We start from the raw sequence: 24238 nt of genomic DNA, 5'->3' as shown, positions 1-24238 counted from the left end.
CATACACATAATGCCAAATTAAATCTTATTGGGGGTCTCGTCCAAGGGTATTCATACTTCCCTTTCTCTCCTGGAAATGTCTCTCCTTCTGCATTTAAAAATTTCAGTTGCCTTTTTCATGCCCACATCACAGTGGGGGCAAGCAGTGAGGGATCTTTCCATATTTCTTCTGGTTTCTTGAAGAATTTTTTCAGCTGTTAGCTATCACACTATTTTTGTGACCTTACTCTTTGAGGACATTCAGTTCTTGCTGTCTGCTATTCTAAAGTTTCTCTGTACTAATGATACCTCCTAACTTTATAACTTCAACACGTTTTAGTTATCAAACACCCCTGTTTTCCATGTGGGTCATTAATGAAAACGTTAAATAATAGTCAGTCCTAAGACTGACTTTTAGGAACTCTGGATAGTTCCCTTTCAACACAGCTCAACTTTTCATCTGACACCCTGTCCGCCTTGCTGTTCCTCTACAAATCTCAGACTTCCCCAAGTAGAAGTAATTTTACGCAAGGGTCCTCCTCAGCTACTTTACTGAAGTTCAGAGAGCCAGACTTTCCCTCTTTGTCTAGCTAATTAATTACTGTATCGAAGAAGGCTGTTGAGTTACTCTGGTATTAGTTAGTCTTAGTGCCAATGCCAAATGCCAATTCCATTTTTCTCTGTTTTCCACTGACTTTCATGTCTTCTATAATTCTTTCCTTTAAATTTTTTTTCTAAAGCCTGACATAAAACATTGATATACACAAAGCAAAATATATTGTGCCTTTTGAATGAATTTCATGCTTAATTTATCCTTGGCATGGATTAGATATTGTTCGTTTATATACATATATATATATATATATATATATATGTATATTTTAACTAACAGGTAGGGTTGAATGGAGATTATTCACATATTGGATGCCTCACTGTATTTGCTGACAAATATATATATATACATTCTTTTTTCCTTATTCTAAATATTACTAGGAACACTTTTAAAAAGGATCAGACTGTAAGTTTAGCAGCCTACTCTCAGCGGGACAGGGCCCCATATGGAACAACGTCTTTTCCATAACAGGTTTGTAGTTCAATGCAAGCATGATGTGTGCTGCAGTAAATCAGAAGACAGGCGGTACAGTATCATGACATGTGAGGTGATCACAGATATAAGGCTGGAAAGAAATACAGGTCCTAAAGAAACAGAGAAGGGGTGGGGAGAATTTGGCCCAGAGGTACTGGATGATTGTTCGAGACAGAGGTAAATTCCATAAGGTATTTTCTTCTTTATGCTTTATTTTTATTTTTAATTATATGTTGCGTGCAGTACACAAATTGAAAGAAGAGCCATTAAGAAACTAAATCCAGTCTTGAATTTCAAGTCCACTGCTGACCCACAGACTGTGCGTCCTTGGGCAAAATGCTTTGTCTCTCACTGCCTCATCTGTAAAACGGAGATAACAACACTTCTTTTTTCCCAACCTGACTATTTACATAATAAAAGCCTTTCCATGCGTGACAGTCTCATGTATTTGTACAGCATCTAGCATAATGAGGGCCTGGATCTTGGGACCATCGTGCAAACAATAAACAACAATTAAGATTATACTCTATCCAAAATATATCTAATGTACCTATTACCGTGCTACCTCGCTGGAGAGATGTGACTTTACTTCATGCTGGACTCTCCTCCTGTTTTTCCTTGAAGTCCCTTGTTTTATTCTGCTCTTTCGTCTAGGGAAGGCTTTGGCAGAAAGGTAGGTTTAGTGAAAAGTGATGAGACCCTCTGCAGATATCTTTTCATCGGGTCCTGCAAGTGGACAAGGTGACTGACCCCAGGCCCTACCATATCTCCCGAGAGCCCTAGCTCCTATAGGAGCTGTCGGAAGCAGGGCAAAGCCACGTGGAGGCTCCCGTGGTCCTGTTCTCCCCCTGGATCAGGGAAGGGCTACCTTGAAGACAGTTGAGTCCCTTCTGAAAAGGGAAAAAGGCCTCTGCCTGCGTGGTCGTTTCCATTGTGCCACTGAGGGAGACAACCTCTTCCCACCAGCACAACCTCTGCAGGCCAAGCACGGGGTTGTCCTTTCCCTTTCTCTCTGGGTAAGCAAACCCTAGGCTCTTGAAGAGGTATCAGTAAATTCAGGGGATGCAATAGGAAATTTGGGACCTGAGCACCCTGTTCCACTCACATATGGTGGGTACAGTAATAAAATCCCGCTCACTAGCAACCCAGAGGCTAGAGGGTGCTATCTTTCATTATCATGCTGCACGTTTTCCAAGGAACTGTTATCTCACACAACGGAGAGGATGTGCCCAGCTTGGAGAAAGGAAGCTGGCTTTCCACGCCAGAATTTTTGGGAAGGGAGGAAAGAAGAAAGCTGGCAAATGTAATTTATGAGACAACAGAAATGTTGTGCAAGGAAAGAAAGCACTCACACTCATACGGTTGTGAGGGAGGGCAATGGCCAATCACCGGATTTTTTTTTTTTTTTGAAAAAAATTCTGAGATTTTGCTTCCTTTCGGCCCTGCCCTGAGTTGTGCAACAGCCCCGTCCCTCCCTTCATCTGTTCTCTGCCTTCCTGCCCTGCAGGAAACACCCTGCTGTAATAAAATAGATCTCAGCTGCCCCCCTCCAAACCCCAAACCATCTCACCGCTCTCGGTGGCCTGCCACACACACCGCCTACAGCAAACCCTTCATGGGGGAAGCGGGTAGCTCTTTCCCTGTAACCCGTGTGGCCAGGAGGCCTGCCCCAGTACTGCTCTCGGCAGAGGGCCAGCTGGGGCTGCGCTGCAGTTTCTCTGCATGCTGAGAGAGGAACAAAACCGGAGCCTGCTCTGCTGGCCCGGGCCCTGGTGAAGCCAGGCACATCAGCATGCAGCTGAATCTAGGCCTTGAAGCGGGGCTGGCTCTTGGGGTTGCAGTTGCTTGGCATAAAGAGGAGTAAAAGCATGCATAAATTAGAAGCTCTCCAGGCCAAGTTTCTTGTTTTGTCCCAGAGTAACTGAGGGCACTCACATATTTCCAGCACCAGCCCAGCCTCCCCGTAGGCGAGTGACATGTTTTAGTGGCTCCCTTGTGCTGGCAGGCAGACGGTTACACTAAATTGAACTGTGTGATACTGCTCTTGCTAAAGACGATAGACATTTTAGAGTTCTCATTTCAGTAGTGCTGTTCTCCCCTGCCTCGTTCCCCTTCCCAAATTTGTTACGAATGACAAAATGAGCAAGAAAAGTGTAGATAACAGGATTATTAACAATATGCATTTAATAACTGGTGGAGTTGCACGTACTGTACAAGGAAGATTGCATCGTGTTATGGCTATTGTTGTTTTATGGAAACTGAGACTAGGTATCAGCTGTCTGTTACAAATGTTAGGCACAAAATTAAACATCCACGCATATGGGAAGGACCATCTACATGACAGGAAGCATTATTCATTTTACAAGCCAAAAAAAAAAAAAAAAAAAAGGCGAAGCAGAGCAGTGACAAATGCTCTAGATAAATCCAAAGCACTAATTTAATGCATTGGATGAGGACCTCTTTTTTACAAGCAAAGACTTCAACTCTTGCAGTTATTTCTTACTTCTCCATCATTTAGCTGTTCACATATTTGGCATGTAGAGTGTGACGGATTTACACGTTTGCTACCAAATGAGCTGCAAGAGCTGATCAGCTCACGCAGAATTGCACATATTAACTCAGAAGGCTCTTTCCTCGGCATGCCTACGATGCAGATACCCACTTAACTGCGGCACCAGAGACTAATTTGAAAAGATTTTGTTCACATAGAAGCTTTTTTCCCATGATGAATGCTTGAAAGGAATAGTGTAGTGTGGATGGGGAGGGAGCAGTACCTGCAAAACCTGACTAAATGATACTTGTTAGTGAGTGCTGGAAGAGCAACAGGAAGCATAGCTTATTAATGGCCCAAAGCTAATGAGGATGATTAGCACTATAACGCTTTCCAAATACACACAGAAAAACAGTGTTCCTTAAGGAGCGCTGTCCCGCTGTCCGCTGTGTGCGTGGCAAGCGGTCCGGGCAGAGCTGCAGAGGACTTGCGGGGCAGAAATCTTTACAACCAAAGACCAGTTCCTGCAGCTGGGCAGAGACACCTGCACATCCTGCTAAGCAGTGATTCCCAAAATTTTGGGCAAACAGCTCAGTTTTGGCTGACCTATCAGTTCAGCTTAACTCCTCAGAAACTACAGTCTGGAAGTTGCTGCCTTCAATACGGAGACTTTTTTGCAGCATTGCATCATAGCCACATACTTGCAACGCCTGCCAAAACCTTGGCAAACGCTGAGGCAGTTGAGGGTGCTTTGCTGGGAGTATTTCAGCAGCTCTGCTCAGTGAGGCGTTCCAGGAGTCTTGGCTGCCAGCAGATAAAATGGCATTTGGACTCATTTCCTTTGTAGAAACACCCAGGTACCCTCCTGCCTTAATCAGTAAATAAAAGCAGGATGCATAGAGAAAAGCAGAGCATCTTCCCATGCAAGCCAAAGAAAATAATGGGAGAAATTTTGGTTTCAGAAAGGTTTCCAATCATTTCCAGCACAGAACAGTTATGTACACAACCAGATGAGCCAAAGGGCCGTACACCCGAGGCTCATCTCTTGTTCTTTCCCTCACAGTTACAGTAGAGCCATAAAACACTAATGCTAGGATTGCAAAAGAGAAAAAAATGCCAGCATTTGGCCCCAGTGCTTAGCACCTGCTGAGGAAAGCTAAATCATACCCCCTCTCAGTTTTTAGAATTTACTCCTTCAGTCCCAATCTAGTATTACAGACCCAATCACACTAAAGCGAGGTGCACGAGGTCCCTACGCCACTGATTGCCATTTTGATCAGGTTTGTTTCATAGTTTGTAAAATCCATATTGAGGGGGGTTTAGTATTAGTTTAGGAAAACCTCATATAGACCATTTCTTTCTCTTAATATAGCACTATCAAGAATATGAAGAATGATTCTGTTTTTTATTTTTTAAAAAGAGAAAAATAGATTATGAAAACACCTGTGGACTGTAGACTCACTGGGTTTTGACTTTTCTTTTGAAAAGCAGAGCAAGCTTCTGAACTTGAAGTCACCCATGAAGCAATCCCATCCAACTAGACTGTCTAAAGCAATCACTTAGAACTTACTCATGCGGGGACTTGCATCTGCTTTTCTTTTACTAATGAACTAAATGCTGTTAAGAACACAGGCCTATACCCCCGTAATTTTTTTGATCATTAATAACAGTCCATTTTGGTGGATGACTATAGAGAGAAATCTAAATCAGTGAGATTTGGGGACCCAATTTGGGCTGAGCAGGAGTTTAGATAATTTCCCCCACAACTGTTTTACCCACTTGGGAGGTTTTTTCTGGGTCAACAAGGTTTTCAGATCCCAAGTGCCATTTTAAAGGAGAGGGAAGAAGAAATGGAGATTTTCTAGGTTGCTTCTCTTGATTCAGATTAGAAAGCAAGCCTCTTCCTATCTCTCCTGGGGAAGCTGTTCGAGTTTGAAAAATTAGGTCAGAGACAGATGGACAACCTCTTTGGAACAGATGCCAAAGCATCTACTTGGGGTGCTGGGGGACTGGGATATAAACCTGAGTCGTACCCGCTTCAGACCTGGGACTCCAATCTGGGTGCCCCATATCCCCAAGTATTCACCTGCCTGGGACCTGCTGATGCTCCCTTCTCCCTCAGACTGATGTATTTTGGTCCACTCCATAGTTGGATGAAACAAAGCAGAAGTCTCATGCTCTTTCATTGAATGGGAAAGCCATTTCCTATGAGCTGCATCTTGGTCTGCACACAAAGCTCGGTCCTGCTGCCCGAGGCTCTTGGTCTGCGCAACAGGCTGCACTGGCCCCACGGGCTAGCTGTATCTCGTTCAAGCCAACGCCGAGGAATGAAGCGATAGGCACTCCTTGCTCAGTCTCTCTGCTAGGGTGCGCTATTTCACCCTTCTTTAAGAAGGGTTGACCTGCCTGGGGTTAACTGTGTAGCAAACGTCAAAGATGCTTGAATTACCCCTTAACGGGCTGAAAATCCAAACCCATAATTGCAAAAGCAGAATCTCTGATTCACTGCAAACCGTTTGTTATCAGCAATTAAATTTCTTGCTGACAAATGATTCCTGATTTGAAAGACCTGATTACTCATTTTTAACCACAGCAGAAACTCCTGTATGCTTCTGCAACTCCTCGGCTATGCATTTACTGGAAAAGGCTGGAAAGTCTGAATATGTGAAATAAACAACTGTTTAAATGTACAAAATAAGAGCTCTTAAACATGTGAGATAATTTTCTTTCACATTTTGTAGAAACAGGAAAAAATATTTCTTTTTAGCTTAATTTGACTGATGCAAATAAAAATACAAACCGACTTCATTAGGAAATAAAACCACCAACTTTTGCATTACTGGAGACAACAGATGAACATCAGCGTAACTGCAATCCAAACCTGGTCTGCTAATTAAACAGCTTTGGGAGTACAGCTTCTACCTTGTGATATACTCCAGTTCACAGTAACTATGGCTTTTGGTCAGTCATTAGATGTAATCATATATGGTGTTCAGAATTATATTTTTCCAGAAACATTCAGACTATAAACCAGATGATTCATGACCCTGTTACAGAAGGTAAATTATTCTCAAATATTTTATATTTGTGCATAACACATGATTAGCCAAAAAAAAAAAAAAAAAGCCTAAGTCCAAGAAGTAATTGGCAAAAAACCGAAGGGAAAAATGAGAAACCTTAATTTTATATTATGGTGTAACCAGCTGTCAAGAATTACAGGTCTGAATTACAGGGTGCGTAATTGTCCTATCCTAAACATTTACTCAAGCCTATAACTCAGAGTGATCTGGACAAGTGATGTCACCACTGGCAAGCCACAATTTTTTTTTTTTGAAGCCTGCATTTCTCAGCAATTAGCACAGATTTAGGCACAGCCTACAGCTCAAGCATTTTGAGATACTCTATTTTCTTTTCTTAATTTCAGCTGCTTTGAATCAGAGATCAAACAAATCTGCAGTGAGATCTGGACTGATCATACTTGCTGCTCCATACTCCGCTGGGAAGCAAAAAAATCTTATTTTAAGTCTAATGGCATCAATACAAACTACTACTTAAACTCAGGGCAGAATGCACGCTACCTAATGCAAAGATAGCTTGAAAGAAAGAGTTACCACAATTCTTATGCAAAAGCACTAAACACAGTGTGAAGTAACTATGTTAGAGAAAAGAAAAAAACAGCAAGAAACTTATTAAGCTAGTTTCACACTAGGATATTATGTACTACCAGGCAGATTTATTAATATTAACTTTTCTGAGTGGAGAGACTCACCAAATGCCTAATAAGAGAAAATGCTTGGCCCAGCTCCATGCTGGTTTACCTCTGTATCACGGTTAACAAGTTGGCCACCGCACAAGGCCAACCAGGCTACCGGTATTCTGGATTACTCACTAACGGCTTCAGCAGCCTAACGAGTGCCAAAAATATAGCACCGTTAGTTGGGCAAGAGAGAGGAGGAAAAGATACCTGCAGTGGAGATAAGACGCCTTTCACCTCCGAGCAGCACAGCACTAAGTTGTCCATTAACATGGGTTTCACCGAGGCACCAAACCAGCAAAAGGAAGTGTGACTGGCAGGTTGAGGAGCAAGAGGAAGATTTTGGACCCCAGAAATAGTTAGTTCTGCATGTAAAAGGTTTGATCCACCTGCCAGGTGCCGAGGCGGATGGGGGCCAATCCCCACACAGGCGAGCGGCCCACGGTACTGCGCAGCACACCCGGCCACTGGGCTTCCCTGGCAAAGGGGAGCTGAGCTCTGGCCCCGCAACGCCTCGTCTCCTCCCACCGCCACCAGCTACGGGTCGGTGTTCGGGCAGCCCGGTGGGAAAGAAGCTGGATGAGGCTGATTAATGATTAATTTTTTTTTTCTTCTTAATTTATTTGTAGTTCAAAGTGAATCACAACTTCCTGCCCCCCTCTCTCCCCCATACTTATGTCTATGAAGACATAAGTACCTCTAGATCAATGTAACCTCTTTTTTTTTAAGCAAGAGTATAACAAGTTTTGACTGCTGCTTCTAATACAGTTTTTACAGTGATGACTCTGTCAAAGAGAGATTCTTTATCCAACGCCTTAAAGAGCAAAAGGAAAAATCCAACATATGAATATAGACATACTTTTGGAATGTAAACATGTAGCATACATAATTGCTGCATTATCAAAAGTATTATGCGTTTATCCAAACAGTCAAACGTAACACTTTCCAACACATATTTCATATGGCCCAATCATAAATTTTAAGGGTGATTCTGTAGCCTATAAGGTAATTCCTCCTACTGTAATTTATAGGGGCATTTAACAATACTGAGGCCAAGAAAGGAGGATTTAGTTTGAATTTTATCCATGCTGTGCTGATTTCCGACACTTAATTAACTCAATACATTCTATAAAAGGTATGTAAACAGTCCTGGTAGAGAGATTAAAATTAAATCACTAAATCTGGACTTGTCAATGTTAATGTCTTCATTAACTCAGATACTTTATTTATCCCTGAGCACCTTAAAATTGTTCCCCCAAATATCACCAAAGAACGAGAAACTATTTCACAAGAATGGAAAACTGCATTTGGATAAACTTGTTTCTTACAAGTCTCACTTTCCTTCACTGGTTTAAAAAACATCCCCCTCCCTTTTCTTTAACTGCAATATCTTAAAAAAAAGGCAAACAAAAGAACACCCCATCAAACAATATCACCTACAGACACACTACAGACTACAAAAATATTGCATAGGAGTGTCAGTGGGCATAGTCTCACAACATGAGAGAAAATGCTAAGTTTTCTTTAAAACATTATGGCAACATTCTAATTTATTTTCCTTTTAAAAATCAAGTGGTTTCACTTTATTTCAAAATTGTACAAAATGGCCATGGCTGTTTATAAAAAAAAAAAAAGTCTCTGTCTTGAGAGTATGTGAAGTCTCAGGTGCAGTAACAATAGACCTGGAACCATTCACAGTGCAGCGGAAAGCTTCCTCTGAGGCAGAAATTACAGTTCATCCTTCTTCTTTCCTACTCTTTCATGGTCTCTTTCTCTAAGGGACCGCATGAAAGTGATGAATCCAGACTCCTGTTTTTAAAGAAAGAAAAACGTAAGTCATATTTTTAGAAACATACAACCAAAAAAATGCGTCAAGAACACTTTTAGCTTCTGTATGACAGGCAGAAGGAAGATGGCAGACTATAAACTAGGAAATAGTTATTGCTTCCGCATTGCCTCATCATGTGGCATTCCGGTTCAATGCTGCTCCATTGAAATGCAAGGGAAAAACATCAACCGAAACTGCAAACTTGACCATTTTTCATGAGAAGCTCCAAAGAGAGTCAGGGGTGCATAGAGAAAGAGGCCCTGAATCTCACAAGACAAGGTAAAAGCTGTCTCTAGAAATGCCATCAATGCCTTTTTGTTGAAAAAGCTCAAACACATTTTCATGCTGCGTATGTCATTACAAAAGCAGTTAGTACCTCATTTGTTAGCTGTACACACATTTACCACCGTTCTTTGTCCTGTAATAGTTCTGCTTATGATTGTCCTCCTTCTCCACGCGTTCAGATGAGGGGAATTATATATATTTTTTTCAAGTCAGTATCAAAATTATAGTCAAGTAATTTCAAACGTGGATGCCTAGATGCTGACCTAAATGTTTTGATAACTTATGACTTCTGATTTTCAAAGTTGCCGAATGCCAGCAGTTCCTGTGGTCTGACTCCGAGGAAAGCTCTGAGCACAGGGCAAGAAAATCTCACAGGCATTTTAAAAGGCTCAAAGAGGTAATGGTGTGGGCATCTGGGTTGGAGCACACTGCTCATTGGTACACAAACATTGCAGCTGTCTAGGCAAATAACACTGTGACCTTACCCACCGTGACCCATTTTTACTGTTAAGCAATCCTGAAACACATCAATCAAAACTGGTGATAAGGAAGGAAAATACAACGAGGCAGAGAACAAACAGAAGTAAAAGTCTGACCAAAAAAAAGGGAAGCTTTTGAGACGGCTGAAGGACAAAGGCTCTTCTAAGAACAACTCACTATTTTTACATTGAAAAACTGAAGTGATTGTTTCTGGTCATCTGAAGACATTTGGCAATCACTAGATCCCACTGGAGGACCCCACTTTTCAAAGCTCTAGATCTGGATCAGATCTCTAGATCTGTCCTGGCTCCCCTTGCTCGAGTTGCTTGGGGTGAAGTGCCCTAAAGCCTCTGCTCTGGCACAGCAATCCCCTTGGAGATGTGGATGATCCCTTAGGGGCTACCACTGAGGGTCATGCTGCCCCGGTAGCCAGGGCTCCAGAGCAGACTAGCAGGGAGCTGTCGGCACATCACGTTGCTCCCATGGTAGCTGAGGACACCACCTCCAATCTTCCCTGCCCATGCGAAATTGCACTACGCCAGCTGGACCACGCTGAACTAAATGCTCATGGACACGTACCAATGTAGCAGCAAAATCGGGAACAGACCACAGGTCCCCTGGCTCCTACTGCTCTCTCCTGAGACCTTTGCAAGGTAGGAGGCAGTAGGCTGAGGTGTCTCAAGTGCTGTTGTCATGCTGATGAAAGAGTCCTTTAACAAGGCAGTCCTTTGACACTGAGGCAGATGTGTGAACAGACCTCGAACTCTATGGAAGGCCCTCTGCTGAGTACTGCCTCAGCATTACCGTGACAGGAGGTACCACAGCCTAATTTGATGCTGCAGAAGCAGAAGACCATAGAGCCCAGGAGAGATGGAGAGGGGACACAGCCGTCAGCCACAGAGAGTTTGTGACGTTCTGTTGGGTAATTTAATTCTACCCAGTAGGGGGCTGACTGCATGCAGGGGATGAGCCAGTCCACTTTCCGACACAGGGATAATCATCCCCCAGCTACGGTGGCTTCAGAGCACTCCTGTCTTGCTAACTTCTGTATCAGCCACAACAGATCCTTCCTTTCATATATAGTTTCTATAAGTACGGGTAATAATTACAAAGAATACTGTGGCTAAAACTTTACTTGTTGGCTACTGCGCGCATCTTTACCTTTAAGAAAAGATACGCAATCTGAACTAAACACAGTATCCATAACAACGCCTGGATCAGCACAGTAAAACAGTAATCGTTGTGGTCCTAATGCTGGAGGAAAGTGGGAGGTGAAGCTCCATGAAGACTTCCTTAAGATCCTGACTGCCAAAGGACTTCAGAATTCGGCTTTTTTCTTCATGCTCCTCTATAATTTGGTGAGCTGTAATGGCAGCTGTGACTTTGAGCCAAGGCTCTTTTAGCAAATAATCACTGGATAGTTTGAAGACCCCATGTTTTTTTATTGTAGTCCCTAGTCTCTCTAGGTGATCAATCACTGTTGAGAAGAAACATCCTTCTAAGAGATTATGACAAAGAATGCACACAAATAACTAGATTGCTTCCTTATTCTCTGGCTTTTTACAATCACAGAAAGCACCGTGCCACCTCTGCCCATTGTACTCATACCATATCACTAGCTGGCCACAGGAGGATAAGAGGGAAATTTCAACCCATGGGCTAGACGGCACAACTGGTCTCCCCACCCTGAGCTCCAGCAGTGAATCTGATTCAGTGAGGATGAGCTACTCTAGCTTCCTCCAGTCTCCAAAGACAGCTCTGGCCTTGCTGTAAAAGCAATGGTCTGTCACAGTGTGGCAGACTGTTGGAACTGTAACATGTTTGCAGTATATAAGAGATCCAGATCCAGAACTGAGAGGAGCAATATTTTCTGGCCTTTCCGCCCCTAACAGCAGACCATGCAATAAATCCTTCACTTTCGCTTGGTGCATGTTCACTTGCAGGCTTCAGCTTAAATTACCAAATTATCAAATCCACTCCTTTTTCTTCTCAAGTTCCCAAAATAGACCAAATATGTATCTCCATGTCAGGAACATAAGGGCGTGGTACACACTGATTCACCCGTGTAAGTTAGTAACAGGAGCAGTTAAACATCTTTTCAGCATGACAGAAACATACCCTATATCTCTCATTGGCTGGAGCAGTACAGGCAGAGGAGGCCTTCCTCCCTTTATCAGATGATGACTCTTTTACTTACCCCTCTCTCTCCAGTATATTTTTCCACAAATTTCCCATAGTTGTAATAGTTAAAGGTGGGGTAGCCATCAACCCCCTCCTGCTTGCACAGGTCATGGTTCTGCTCTTTGGCACAGTCCACCGCAGCGTAGGCGATCTGAAACGCAAGAGCGCAGAATGAGGCAGGAGAAGACAAAGCAAGACTCCACTTTGTGATGAAGCCGCTGTTGCAGCTCAGATCTAATGCTAGGAGAGACTCGTGTCTTCTGCCAAAACTGCAACTGCTTTTGTAACCCCTCAGCTGTGAAGGATGATCAGAGGGTCATCACCAGGTCCAGCCACATGAATGTAAGGGCAGGGCTCTGTCCCTCCCGAGGAAGCGGCGCGCTGCATTGCCTTGCACAGCATCTGGCCTGCGCAGCCGCAAGGAGTGTTCGAGTCACTTAGTAGAAAATCACCTTCATAATCTCCACTTTAAGCACTGTGCTAGACTCCAGACAGAAAATTTAGAGGGTGCATCGGTAAAAACAAACTGGAACGAAAGCACAGCAGTCAGACTACTGTCAGTCCACGAGGCTTTTTTCTGTGCTTTGGAACTAAGTGACAAACAGTGACAGGATGACCTTGATAACTGTAATGACCCACCTAATCCAACCTTCTTCCTGTGACATGACAAATGCCCGAGATGGTACCTTTTCCGTTCATGGACAACCATGGCTGATCACTTAGGCAGGCTATTAACAGATTAATGATTTCTAACCCAAATTGCTTTACTGAACTCCATTCAGTTCTCCCAAGGTCAAATGGGGATGGGTGAGGAGCCAGAATATTGTCTTCTGCATAGTGCAAGCAAATTGCTTGCAAGTGCAAGCTGCTTGCTTGCAATCTTAGCCTGGCTCTACATTCTTCCTTTCCTCCCTTTTTTTTGGTGTGTCCTTTGAGTTAGGGACTGTACGTTATATACAGCCATCAGCAGAGTGGGCTTCCAGTTCCTTCTGAAACCTCTAGATGCTACTGTCACGCAAACAAAACCGTCAGTAGGAAACAGGCTGCCGTGCTCTCAGCCTGTTTACAGTACAGCTACACACTCCTTCCTTGCCTGCTTCAGGAGAGACAGTGTGAGGAAGCACAGCCCTGGAGCCCTACAGCATCAGCTCAGGCTAACCCTAGTTGAGAGCATTTGACCTTTGAAGCCTGCATCTGCAAGTTATTGAGAATAGGCTGCACTTAACATTTCTGATGTTAAGGCAAAGTGTAGTTCATAGGCTTTTACTTACAGCAGCCTAGTCCTCTGATGCGATTTCACACTGAATCTTCCAACAGCAGATACGGCTCTAAACTTATTTTGCTGTTTACGCAGACTTGCCTTTGCAACCCTGTGGTATACTTTGCTGAAGAGCAAGCAGGTACGTAAAGAAACAACAAATGAGAGGAGGGATTTTTGCAATTGTGGGTTCCAACGTATCAAGTGCTAATTTCACAGCAGCCACATCTTAACTTGAAATTTCCATTCCATGAGCCTCCTTCAAACAATCTGATCAAAATACCCTTTGCTCGCCTGACTTGAGGGTTGCAGCTGAGCAGTTCTTCCATAATTAAAAGACCACTTAATATTCCTGTGCCCTCCAGTTTCATGGTGACACCATCAAAAGGAGAAAACCTGATCTCATTTTCCTAGCAGCAATTAAAGAGATTGGCAAAGCCAACTTCAGTCAATTTGCTTGTTTTGTTTTGGCTTTGAAAGCCTGACAGGACAATGCTCGGAAGATCTCACTTGGGTCTATCTTCAGGTGGAAAGCGCTATATCAAGTGTGCAATGTTCTTACCTTAAATATTTGGTTTCTGTTTTCCTGTTTTAAACATTAATAAGGCTATTACAGAAACAGGACTCTTGAGAGCTGTTAAAAATATGTATGATCACACTTCTTTTTTTCGGTAAACAGAAAAACTCCTACTCATTCAGAGTCAGTTAAAAAGAAAGGTTAGGAATAATACGCAGCAAAAAGGTTTCATCCAACTATTTATGCCTTCCTGACCTTAGCAGCTAGCCAAAATTTAGAGCCCTGTGGGTTATTTCTGTATATAGAAAAACCTGCAAGGGAGATTAATTCAGTATTAATTCACAGAGAATACTGGAAGTCCTGGTTCCCTGAAAACAGGAAGAATAAATAAAACTGTTTTTCTCAGTACTCTAAATATCACAAGGGGAGAGATTACGGCCAGAAAAAGGGGAAGGTATACGTGTCCTCATCTGGATATTTGTAGCTGGTCCGAGGTGCAAAACTGTCATGACTGATGACCCATCTGTTCTTAAATAATGCCGTGGAGATTAGGAAAACAAGTTACTAAGATGCTGGAAGGAAGAGAAGCCTCTTTGCCTGTATCTCCATGGAAACATCAAGACTGCCCTTGTTCGGACCAAAAAGCCCAATTCCATTTGCAGAAGGCTTTTAGTGACAGGAGTCCCCAGTGAGGGCTGGGAGACGGCAGAGCAGAGGAACGCTATGCTGTGAGCCACTGCCAACCCTGTTCAGCATATATTTATTTGCTGTCTCAAAACAGGTGACCGATGGAATACAAGAAGGTGGCTTCTGAACGAAATGCTTTGTAGGCTGACCGAGGTACAGCTCTCTTCTGCAGCAGGTGGAAATCTAAGCTGGAAAATATGCATTGTTGCACAGTGCAGTAGTGCACAGAGATCCTGCTCCGCGCCTGCCAGCAATAGCCACATTAGCCTCCTGCCATGCCTGCCTAGTAGACCCAACAGTAAGGGACGCATTCTGCATCCAGGGTAGCGGCTGGAGGACATTCCCATGGTTTGTCATGCTCTGAAGCGCTCCCGATGCAAGCTCCCGCACAGCCCCATAGACTCGCCGCTGCGCCTGCAAATGTCATTCTGAGCCCACCTCCACAGAGCATTCACGTTCAGTTATTTTTACAGCCACTGAGAGAAGAGAAACGGCAATTTTCAAAAGACTGGCGACTCATACCGACTTGAGTAAAATTTCAGAGACATCTAATTCCCAAGACCTTATCCTGGGGCTGGATTTCAAATGCCTGCTGCCAACAGTAGCAGAGTAAGAGTACTTAGGAGGGTTTGCATGATTATTTTAGAGTGGAAATGTTAAGGCAGCCTAAATATAGAGGTTGCTACCATCTCTAGGAACTCATTACCATAGCATCAGTTCTAATTGTCTTGCCTGTCTCACAGTGGAAGATCAAATATAGTACATTACAAAAAGAGAAAAGTAATGCTGAAAAACACTTCTTGCAGCAAAACATACTTCTAGATTGAGGACCAATTCTCATCTCAGTTCCATCAGTTTTACACAACTGAACTCCAAGACACAAAAAGAATTTCAGAAAACAGAACTAATGCCCTTTGCTTCATTCTAATCAATATCCACAGTCCACGAAAATACAAACTCCACCTCTGATTGACGGAGAAGTTTCCTACAGTAGTTTCAGATAGGGTAAACCATTTTATGACTACACTGAAATACTGCACATGAAAAGAAGCAGCCCACCGCCCCCCCCGGCCAAATGTCTTTGCTTGAGTCCTGTCTCAAGTGAGCAGTGATACACTGCGGGGTAGTTTTCCTCTCATGCTCAATCTTCTTGTCAATGGTTAGTTTTTCTGTGTCATTAAAGAAGAAAACTGAGTCAGAAAAAATGACTCACCCCTACAAAACCTCTGCCACAATTTGTTTAAAGATTTTGGGGGAACATTACTCTCAGAAATGATCTTCAAATTTAACCATCAGCAACAAGTTGTATGGAGGTTCACTGGAAAGCATAGGTTAGCAAGAGCTTTATGTGCTGCCTTACAAAAACAACTATACTTTAACCAAAAATTTCAGATAGATCAAGCATAAGATAGCCATGAAATGTATCCAGCAGCCAAGGAACTCTGCATCCTCTCATGATTTGTGTACAAACTTACCTTCATCAAGGAAGGAAAAAAAATTCTATAAATCAGTGAGAGCACGAAACTCTCCTGACACTGGTGCAAGACTCTTAGGTACATATTTGTTCATTATGAAAAAACAAAAACAGCATAACAGCAGTTTTTAGAAGAAAAGTTTGCATTTTAAGTAGCTTTTGATTATTAAGGCTAACATTTAATTTCTTGAGCCTTGTTAACTTTCCTGTAGCCAAAGGGACAATCCATCGAAAAATCATTTTGAAATATAGAAAAAAGCATAAGCGCTATTCCTGCAATACTCACAAAACTCTACATGGTTATGGATTCTCCATAACCCAAAGCTGCACTGCCTTAAATATTGGCGATGCATCAAATTTCTTTTCCCAGAGACTCTGCCATTGAGGTTTATCACAACCCTAGCCAGTAACTGCAGCAAGAACAAAACAGTTATCAAATGAAAAGACAGTCAACTGGAAGACTTTGGACCCCAGAGGAAACTCTTTGGAGTCCATCCAGCCCTCCTGATGTTCCTGGTAGCTCCTCACAACTCCTACGTAGCTTTACCAGTCGGGTTTTACTACAACCCCAGGCTAGCATGCATTTCTCCCGTATTTCATAGTCAGCATAGTTTAACATGACTCTCACAACATCTGGGACTGGAAAATAATTTTGTCTCAAAAGGAAAGTACTGTAGCAGTGTTACAGTTTTACCAAAGAAGTGGGAGCTCTACTGTAGAGTTGCCAACTTAACTCTGCACCAGTTTAGAAAGTGGCTGATGTACGACCAGCTCCGAAGAGCTCTTAAAGAGGAAATAGAGCGTGGCATATTGTTCAGATGAAGTGGTCTGAACTTCAAGAATGCGGAGCGGTTACAAAAATCAGAAGTTTTCATTTAGGTGCTCAGACAGAAGTGGCGCTCTGCTGAAAATGTGACCACTGATTTCCGTCTGCCACAGCTGTAACAGAAGGATGATACCTTATTTTTTTCCACGGAAGCGTTAGAAGGAGAAAGAAGCATTTGCAGCATCATCTAATCATACATCAGGCATCACAGTTCCAGCAGAATTACAACACAGCTCTTTGTTCTAGAGGGATCTTACAGGTAAAGAACACAATTACATCTAGCGGTTCAAACGGATGTGAAGAAAACTGAAAGGGGGATCCCTTGACCTCTCACGTAACTCCCCCTTTAGGGTTTTTAAATCCCTTTCATTTTAACAGTTTGGCTCCCAATCATCATGAGGTGATACAGTAAAAATACCTCCTGCAATCTTAGTTGCTCTCCTATTAAAATATGCACCACCACACACTGGTTTATTGATTCGAGGAAATAAATCTCTGCTAGAGCTAATATTGACATTTGCTATGAAAATGGAAGTGAATAACTAACTGAATATTGATTCAGGAAAGGAATGATATATGGTTAAGTTTTAAAAAAATGAAAATAAAAGTAAATTTTCAGCATGGAAATGAATGATACCAAGCAAAGGTTTTAGAGTACAGTCAATTCCAGATGGCAAAGTCTGTTGTTGCCAAACTTCCTAAAGGTATCTATGAACAAGACAGATGCACACTCTTCTCTATGATTACTCTACAGGGTTCTATTTATATTACCTGTTATGGGTCCTAACAGCAGTTACGAGCTAGCTGCTAAAGCTTGCTGCGATTCAGCTACTGTTTCAGTAGCTGAATGGCCTTGCAAACGCAAGACTCATTATTAGTTGCCTTGGCGTACACTAGAAGCATTACCATAGCTGCAAATCATCAGCTGTTCTCAGAGTAGGTCTATTTGCAAAGGGAAGATCCATTAGTAGTCACCACAATGTACAGTACTAATGTTACCATATTTAATGAGTCTAATTAAAAAGAAATTCAACACATAATTTTTAAGCAAATACAGTTCAAATTCTTGGCCAAATTCAAATACTAACTCATTTGGATGAGACTGTACAGTGATTTGGTTGGTATCATAATTGTAAACCATGTTTCAAATCTAAAAATGTCTGCAAAACTGGTGCTCCACACGCACTGGGGACTTACCCATTTCATTACTGAATTGCAGCTCCCTGCTAGCAAACCAATTCACCCAGTAAGGTGCACTCCTTCCAGCAACATCTGCTACAACTGGTTCTGCACAACCTCACTATATCCCAATTGCAGTGCTTCAAATTAGATAGATGCTTACACACTTACAGACGTTTCACGGTCTTCTGTGAAACTGGAGAAGATTGGTCAAGCAGTAGCTCCTTTTGGGAAATTCTGGAGATTTGTTAATGAGGGGCCTTGAAGAGTCAATAGCTTTCCTTCTCCAAATCCAAGTTGGAGTAACACAAATCAATCCCTTTAAGATGAACTTTAGGACCAGCCAAAAGGCAGAATGCAGATTTTTGAAGATTTAGTTGGTGCCATTTCCAGAGTCTCTGGAGCAGTCAGTGAACATGCCTTCATGCTCTTCAATCTGTTCAGCAGTGACAATCCTCCCATTTGCATTTTCTGAAATACACCGGTCATTGCCAAAACTCTAGCTGTGAAGCACAGGCCAAAGACTTTTCTCTAGCAGCTGTAAGCAAAGGCCACAGCTCCCCAATGCAAGAATGCTCCAGGGGCCCTTTTTTATTTTTTTTCTCTTTTTTTCTTTTTTCTTTTTTTAACTGGAAGCAACATGCTAACTGCTTCATTGGACTAGCCTCTTCAGTGTCAATAAGACCAGGTCAGTGAATTCCTCCAGGTACCTGGAAACATGCAGAGCCCTGATTTATGCCAGAGCCCTCGCTGGTCACACCCAGAGCTGTGTTCTGTAATAGCCACAGCCAGCTGCCCTAGCAAAGCACATAGACTCAGTATTTCTGCTAAAAACACCAGCAGCGGCGTGGCTGACAAGAACTGACATTTGGGGCCGATGTTTTGAATGCTGCATTTTTAAACTCCGACTCCCAACAGTGTGCATGATGAAAAAGTATCCAGCGTCACACACACCCCGAACAAGGGTGTCGGGGGAAATTCTGTGCCAGTTCACCCTGTTACTGTGAATTTTCAGAGCCAAAGACACATTTTAACAGCTTTAAGTTCTGCTCATCTTCAGAATTCCTATGTAAAGGCTCAAAGTCTCCAAAAGTTTGCCTTTTAAGATACCATTTGTAACTACTAAGGCCTGGAATGTTTTTGACTTTTCTTTGGCTTCTGGAGAATTAAGTGTTTAATTAAAGAACCACCCCTACTGAAAAGAAGCTAATGTTTAAATGCTACCATAATCTGTTAAACTGAAAAAAACCCCTTCGTCCAGAAAAAGAAAAAAAGCCACTACTACAGACAAAAAGTAAAAATGAGTAATGTTTCCATGTTTTTGAAAGAAGAAATACTACTTCTCTCTTCTTTGAGCAGCAATTTTACAGAAGTCTGAAATCCTACAGAACTGCCAATTAACAAAAGTTTCAAGGTTCAGCCCAATTTCAAATATGGGAATATGCTCAGTGCTGTTCGTGGGAACAGCCATGTGCCCTTCTACAGTTTTAAACAGGTTTATTTTCTTTTCCACAAGGGCACAAACCGGCAGGAAGAAAAAACTTGGCAGGTTACGGCTGTACACAATTAAACAGGGTTCCCTAGATAATCAGTCCCTGACACTTATCTTAAGTCATTGGGGTGGAATAACATCGCTTTCCCTAACTGCACACACCTCTCTGAAACTGTACTAGGCTTAATGTGCCCTACTGGCTCTCTTGCTTCAACTCATTACATTTTATACCTCCCCACTTCAGCCTTAAACCGAAATCAAGAGTTGCAACCGTCAATCACTGTTCTGCTCTTGCGAGTCCTTTCATAACCTTCTGCAGCTTGAACTGAAAGCTTCACAAGCCTGTATGATGCTCAGTAAACTGCATTATGATTCAGACTGGTTGCTTATTAGAGCCCCAGGATGTATTAACAAGTTTCACATTGTTTGGTTTATTTGCTACATCTCCTCTGAGTGAAATTTTAATGAGTTTAGGAAGGAGAACCTTCCTGCAGAACTAAGAGAAAAGTGGGAAAACAAGGATGCATTCTTAGAGATCTTCGAAACAAACAAATAACCAAAAGGTATCTGAATACATAAATTTACAGCAGTAAGAACCAACAGCTGTGTGCCTCTAAATCTTCCATGTGTGACATGTGCCAGAGGGCATAAGTGATGGACTCCTAATTTCACGCATTCAGCGATACAAGAACGATTTGTCTCTTGACAATCCTATGCATCTTGTGCAAGTTACAAAAAAGATGGGGGAAAAGAAAGAAAACAGCCATCAAAATTCCTTCCTCCTATGGCAGCAGGCAGATTAACGCATAGCTGTTTCAAAGCTAGCCCTTCATTTCCTTATTAAGTTGCCACATCTTTTCCATGCCACATCTAAATAAAAGGCATTCACAAAGTTAGAAGAAATACTGAGATCAGAATCAAAGACAATAAACAGGTTTCTAACAAGGTACCTGGTTAGACCCAGTGACTCAGGTGATTCAAGCAAGCCATGTGCTTCAACACATTAATGAAAGACTTTCTGGCTGTTTCTTTCTCATCATTTTACTGAGTGAGGAAAGGAGTGGAATTTCAAAATATGGCAAGAAGTAAAGGGACCAAAACATAATGGGATCCAGAACACTTTCTTTTGATCACACACTTCATCAAAACACAACCTGAAATACTTCATTGGAGAAGTATTCCCCAGGAGAAGGATTCTCAAACACTTGGCCATACAACTGGGCTACTACAGCAGAGCAAGTTACTGTGAACTGCTGAGTTGTCCTAACCGTGCAAATCCTTTTAGCCTGGCACAAACGCAAGGCATAAGGTGACATGTCAGGTGTAAGATAATGTTTTTTTCTTTAATCCCAGATACGCATGCACTCAGTTAAAGCAGCTCAGCTGATGCAAGGGAATAAACTCGTGTGCTTCAGCAAGTCAAGGTAGAAGCATGAGGGACTTTGAAGGGTTCAGCATCCCAGCCAAATTACATAAATATATTGTATTTATACAGGCAAAGATTAGTTATATGAATGAGGTCTTCTGGAACTGTCACACAACTTGTGTTTTTTTCCCACGCACTCCATTTACAATCGACAAAACCTGGCAGGTAATGGAGAAGATGTAAATGATCTTTGTTTCTCATTGAAAGAGTAATAAAAGTGTTTTGCTGCATGGAAGAGGATTCTCACTCAAAGAATTAAATGGAAAAGACAACAAATGAAACAGAGAACAGGTTAAAAGTATAACTCAGTTTGACCACAAAAGATAAAGTCCCTAAGGTACAGATACCTTTCTATTAGTCTAACAGCAATTTTAAACTACAAGCCCACAACCTTATCAGTAAGCAAAGCCTGTAACGTACAAACGGTGGAAAAGGTTCTTAAATATCTCAGAAATGATTAACAGCAAGTTACCTTTCGATCTTCTTTAAAGACTTCAGCAGCAGTTGTAAAATGCGGAATGGAATTTTTACAGTGTGGGCACCCTGTTTGACATGGGAAGAAAAAACCAGCATAAACATTTGTGGTTAACAAGAGGTACTGGGACAAACTCAAGACACATAGGTGCATTAGTGGAAAATTAGTACTGCAAAAAATTCTAGGTAAGAATTTTCCCCATTCTGGGAAGAGCAGGACTAGCATCTGTCGACCACGTGTCAGCTACATGAGCTTAAGCATGTGTTTAAAATATACCTGACTTCAAGCAGTTTAAGTGCGTACTTACAGTTAAGCAACATCCCATAGATGGGCCATGGTTCAAGCGTCTTTTCTCTATCTCCGGTCACTTAAGAGCATTGAAAGATCGCTAGCCACAAACGGACAAACTATTTTCATGCTGTTGTCCTTCCTCGTGGCTATTTACCACACAGGTTATTACTGTTGCTGCCACAGATACAAGCTACGTTTGGAAACAGGAATAAAGATAGGGCAGTTGTGAACAGGAGGAGGAGGGGGTCCACACTGGACCATAAAGGAAGTTGCTGGAAGACAAACTCCACATTAAAAATCAAGATGAGGGTTTAGAAGCGTTTGGGAATTGCTGGTTTTAAAGCCAAGCCATTAGGATCGCCGAGGAGGAGGAGAAGAGCAAGTCCAACAGGCAACGCATCTTTCACATATACAGGACAGAGATCCAGTCTTGGGCTAAGATTACTACTGTTGGCCTTTCTCTAGTCCCCTTCTGCTCACCACAGAACACATCAGCGGGGTCTGAAAGGGCTGGCAACTCCAGAAGAGTTTTACAGACAGCAGGCAAGGACCTAAAGCTCTGCGTGAAAGACCTGCTAAAATCTGCTTACACCACAGCAGTCTTTGCAAAAGGCCAGTCTGTCCCCTTGCTTGCTTTAGTGTATACTGAATTTATTTAGACATTTTAGAAGCAGCCACGCAAGGGGAACAAACTGCTCTCTTGATTCAAGATCCAGATTTGAGCACTCTTAATTCAGAAGCAGTGTTTATTGTCTACAATTAATCTGAACTACTCTCCGAATGCTCAATGCTAAGTAAGGCTTTGAAAAGGAGAGCACCTTGGTATTTGTAACAAATTATTCTTCCAAACTTAGTGTAAAAAGATTGCTCCCATGCGAACTAGCAGGACACTTATTTTTTGCTTAGATGCAGGGGGTGGGAAGAACAGATAAACTCTGTCAAGCCTCTATAATTTTAGCAAAGGCACAGGAGTTCAATCTGCTATTATTTTTGAATAGCAACAGAACAGAGTACAGGTGAGTTGCTCACAAGCTCCAATTATAGCTTATGTTACTGTTGTTCATCATTGTAAAATAGTGGTAAACAAGGGGCCACGTTACTTTTAAGTCTGTACAGAACAAATGCCCTCTTAGGAGGCTTAGAGCTGCTATCTCATAAAATGCACTGTCTTTTAGGTGACAAGAAAAACAGTATCTCAGCATAAACACCGTACACCCCTTTTCACAAAGGACAAGCTGCACATCACTTTTATCATGGCCAAAATGCAATTTCATCGCTCACATGCACTGCTCTGAATTTTAGAGTATTTCTTCTTCAGAAGGGGATTTTAAAAGCACTGTAATGACACACAAGTGTATAAATGCCACTGAAAGTCTATGGCGTAACTAGAGTAAATCCCACTGAAAGTCAAAAGGACAATTTGTAAGAAACCGAGGCACTTCCACAAAGCCACCTTAACAGCCTCAAACTCTTCACGCAGCATGGTGACAGCAGTGGTCTATCCTGAAGGCAGCCGTGGGAGATAGTGCATGTCCTCTGCAGCTCACAAACTATTAACTTTGTTGAACAGCTTGGCATTTGTCAGAGAGAAAATGGTCAAGAAAGAAGAGGAGGAGGAGGAGGTGGTGGTGGTTAGCGCTCCAGGCTACCAGGCGCTGCTCTCATGTCCATCAACCCAGTTCGGTGACCTGTTTTCTCTCCTACCATTTGCCTGTTCTGTCTGCCTGAACAGAAAAGCCTTCGGGTCAGGGCTGTCTCCTGGCACATTTTGTATAATACCCTGTACTGTGGGGTGACGGCCTCAGTTGCCCTGTTAATATTGCTCTACAAAAATTAATCAGAATTGGTGACAATGTTGAAAAACAATTTCAGAGACAAAACACGAGAGAAATCAGCCACCCCTAAAACAGTAACAACACTTCTCCTAGCCCACAAGTTTAAACACTGTAGTTTACAGGAAATCGTGCCCAACTGTTGCACAAAAATACAAAGGCTGAAACCTTTCAGAGCCCTCTTTCTACTCATGATCCTGAGCTTGAGATTTAGATTTCACCGAACAGCAACTTTCAAACCCTGAGGAAAAGATACTGCAAGAGAAATGCAAGACTTCAGGTCTTCCTAGTCCCCTCATGCCCTCAAAACCTTTACAACACATCAGTCAACGGATTTTCTGGTCTCCCGTGTGCTGTATCTGTAGAGCACCGAGCATTTGGTAAATTCTCGCAGAAAGCTCCCAGTGAAGTTGCAGTAGGTTAGAGCTTTCTGTGAGCCACATTCTTCAAGCAGACCCAAACGTGAGACAACAAGCATATTCTTTCAGACCTAGAAAAGTCTAATTGCTTTTAAAAATGCAAGCAGGCATTTTACAAGGGCTAAAAGATGGCCATCAAGAAAACTGCCAGAATTTTAGCTGGTTACTGCTCAGAGGAGTGTCAGCAGCTGCTTGATGTCCCTTCCATCCTAGCAAGCAACCACTGCTGCACAGTGCTCAGTAGGTGGCATCAGAAGGGCTTTGAGCATGGCTCTCA

At 42.4% G+C, this 24238-nt stretch overlaps 1 protein-coding gene across 2 annotated transcripts in view; it reads right to left on the bottom strand.

Annotated features, from left to right (window-relative positions):
• Positions 1-8841: 8841 nt before the first annotated feature.
• The window catches only part of PDIA5 (protein disulfide isomerase family A member 5), a 100608-nt gene continuing 85211 nt past the window's right edge, over positions 8842-24238 (bottom strand). The window contains exons 15-17 of one of the 2 annotated variants that reach the window (XM_068949059.1): positions 21417-21487; positions 12102-12236; positions 8842-9120 (exon numbers count right to left, since the gene is read on the bottom strand). In XM_068949059.1, the coding sequence (XP_068805160.1) occupies positions 9040-9120; positions 12102-12236; positions 21417-21487 (287 nt within the window). In that variant the 3' untranslated portion in view covers positions 8842-9039. The remainder of the gene's footprint in view (positions 9121-12101; positions 12237-21416; positions 21488-24238) is intronic. The other variant, XR_011141957.1, reaches the window with a different exon arrangement.

This window comes from Struthio camelus, chromosome 6 (assembly GCF_040807025.1).
Source record: "Struthio camelus isolate bStrCam1 chromosome 6, bStrCam1.hap1, whole genome shotgun sequence".
Classification (NCBI taxonomy): domain Eukaryota; kingdom Metazoa; phylum Chordata; class Aves; order Struthioniformes; family Struthionidae; genus Struthio; species Struthio camelus.
This window is presented reverse-complemented; position numbering and strand designations above follow the sequence as displayed.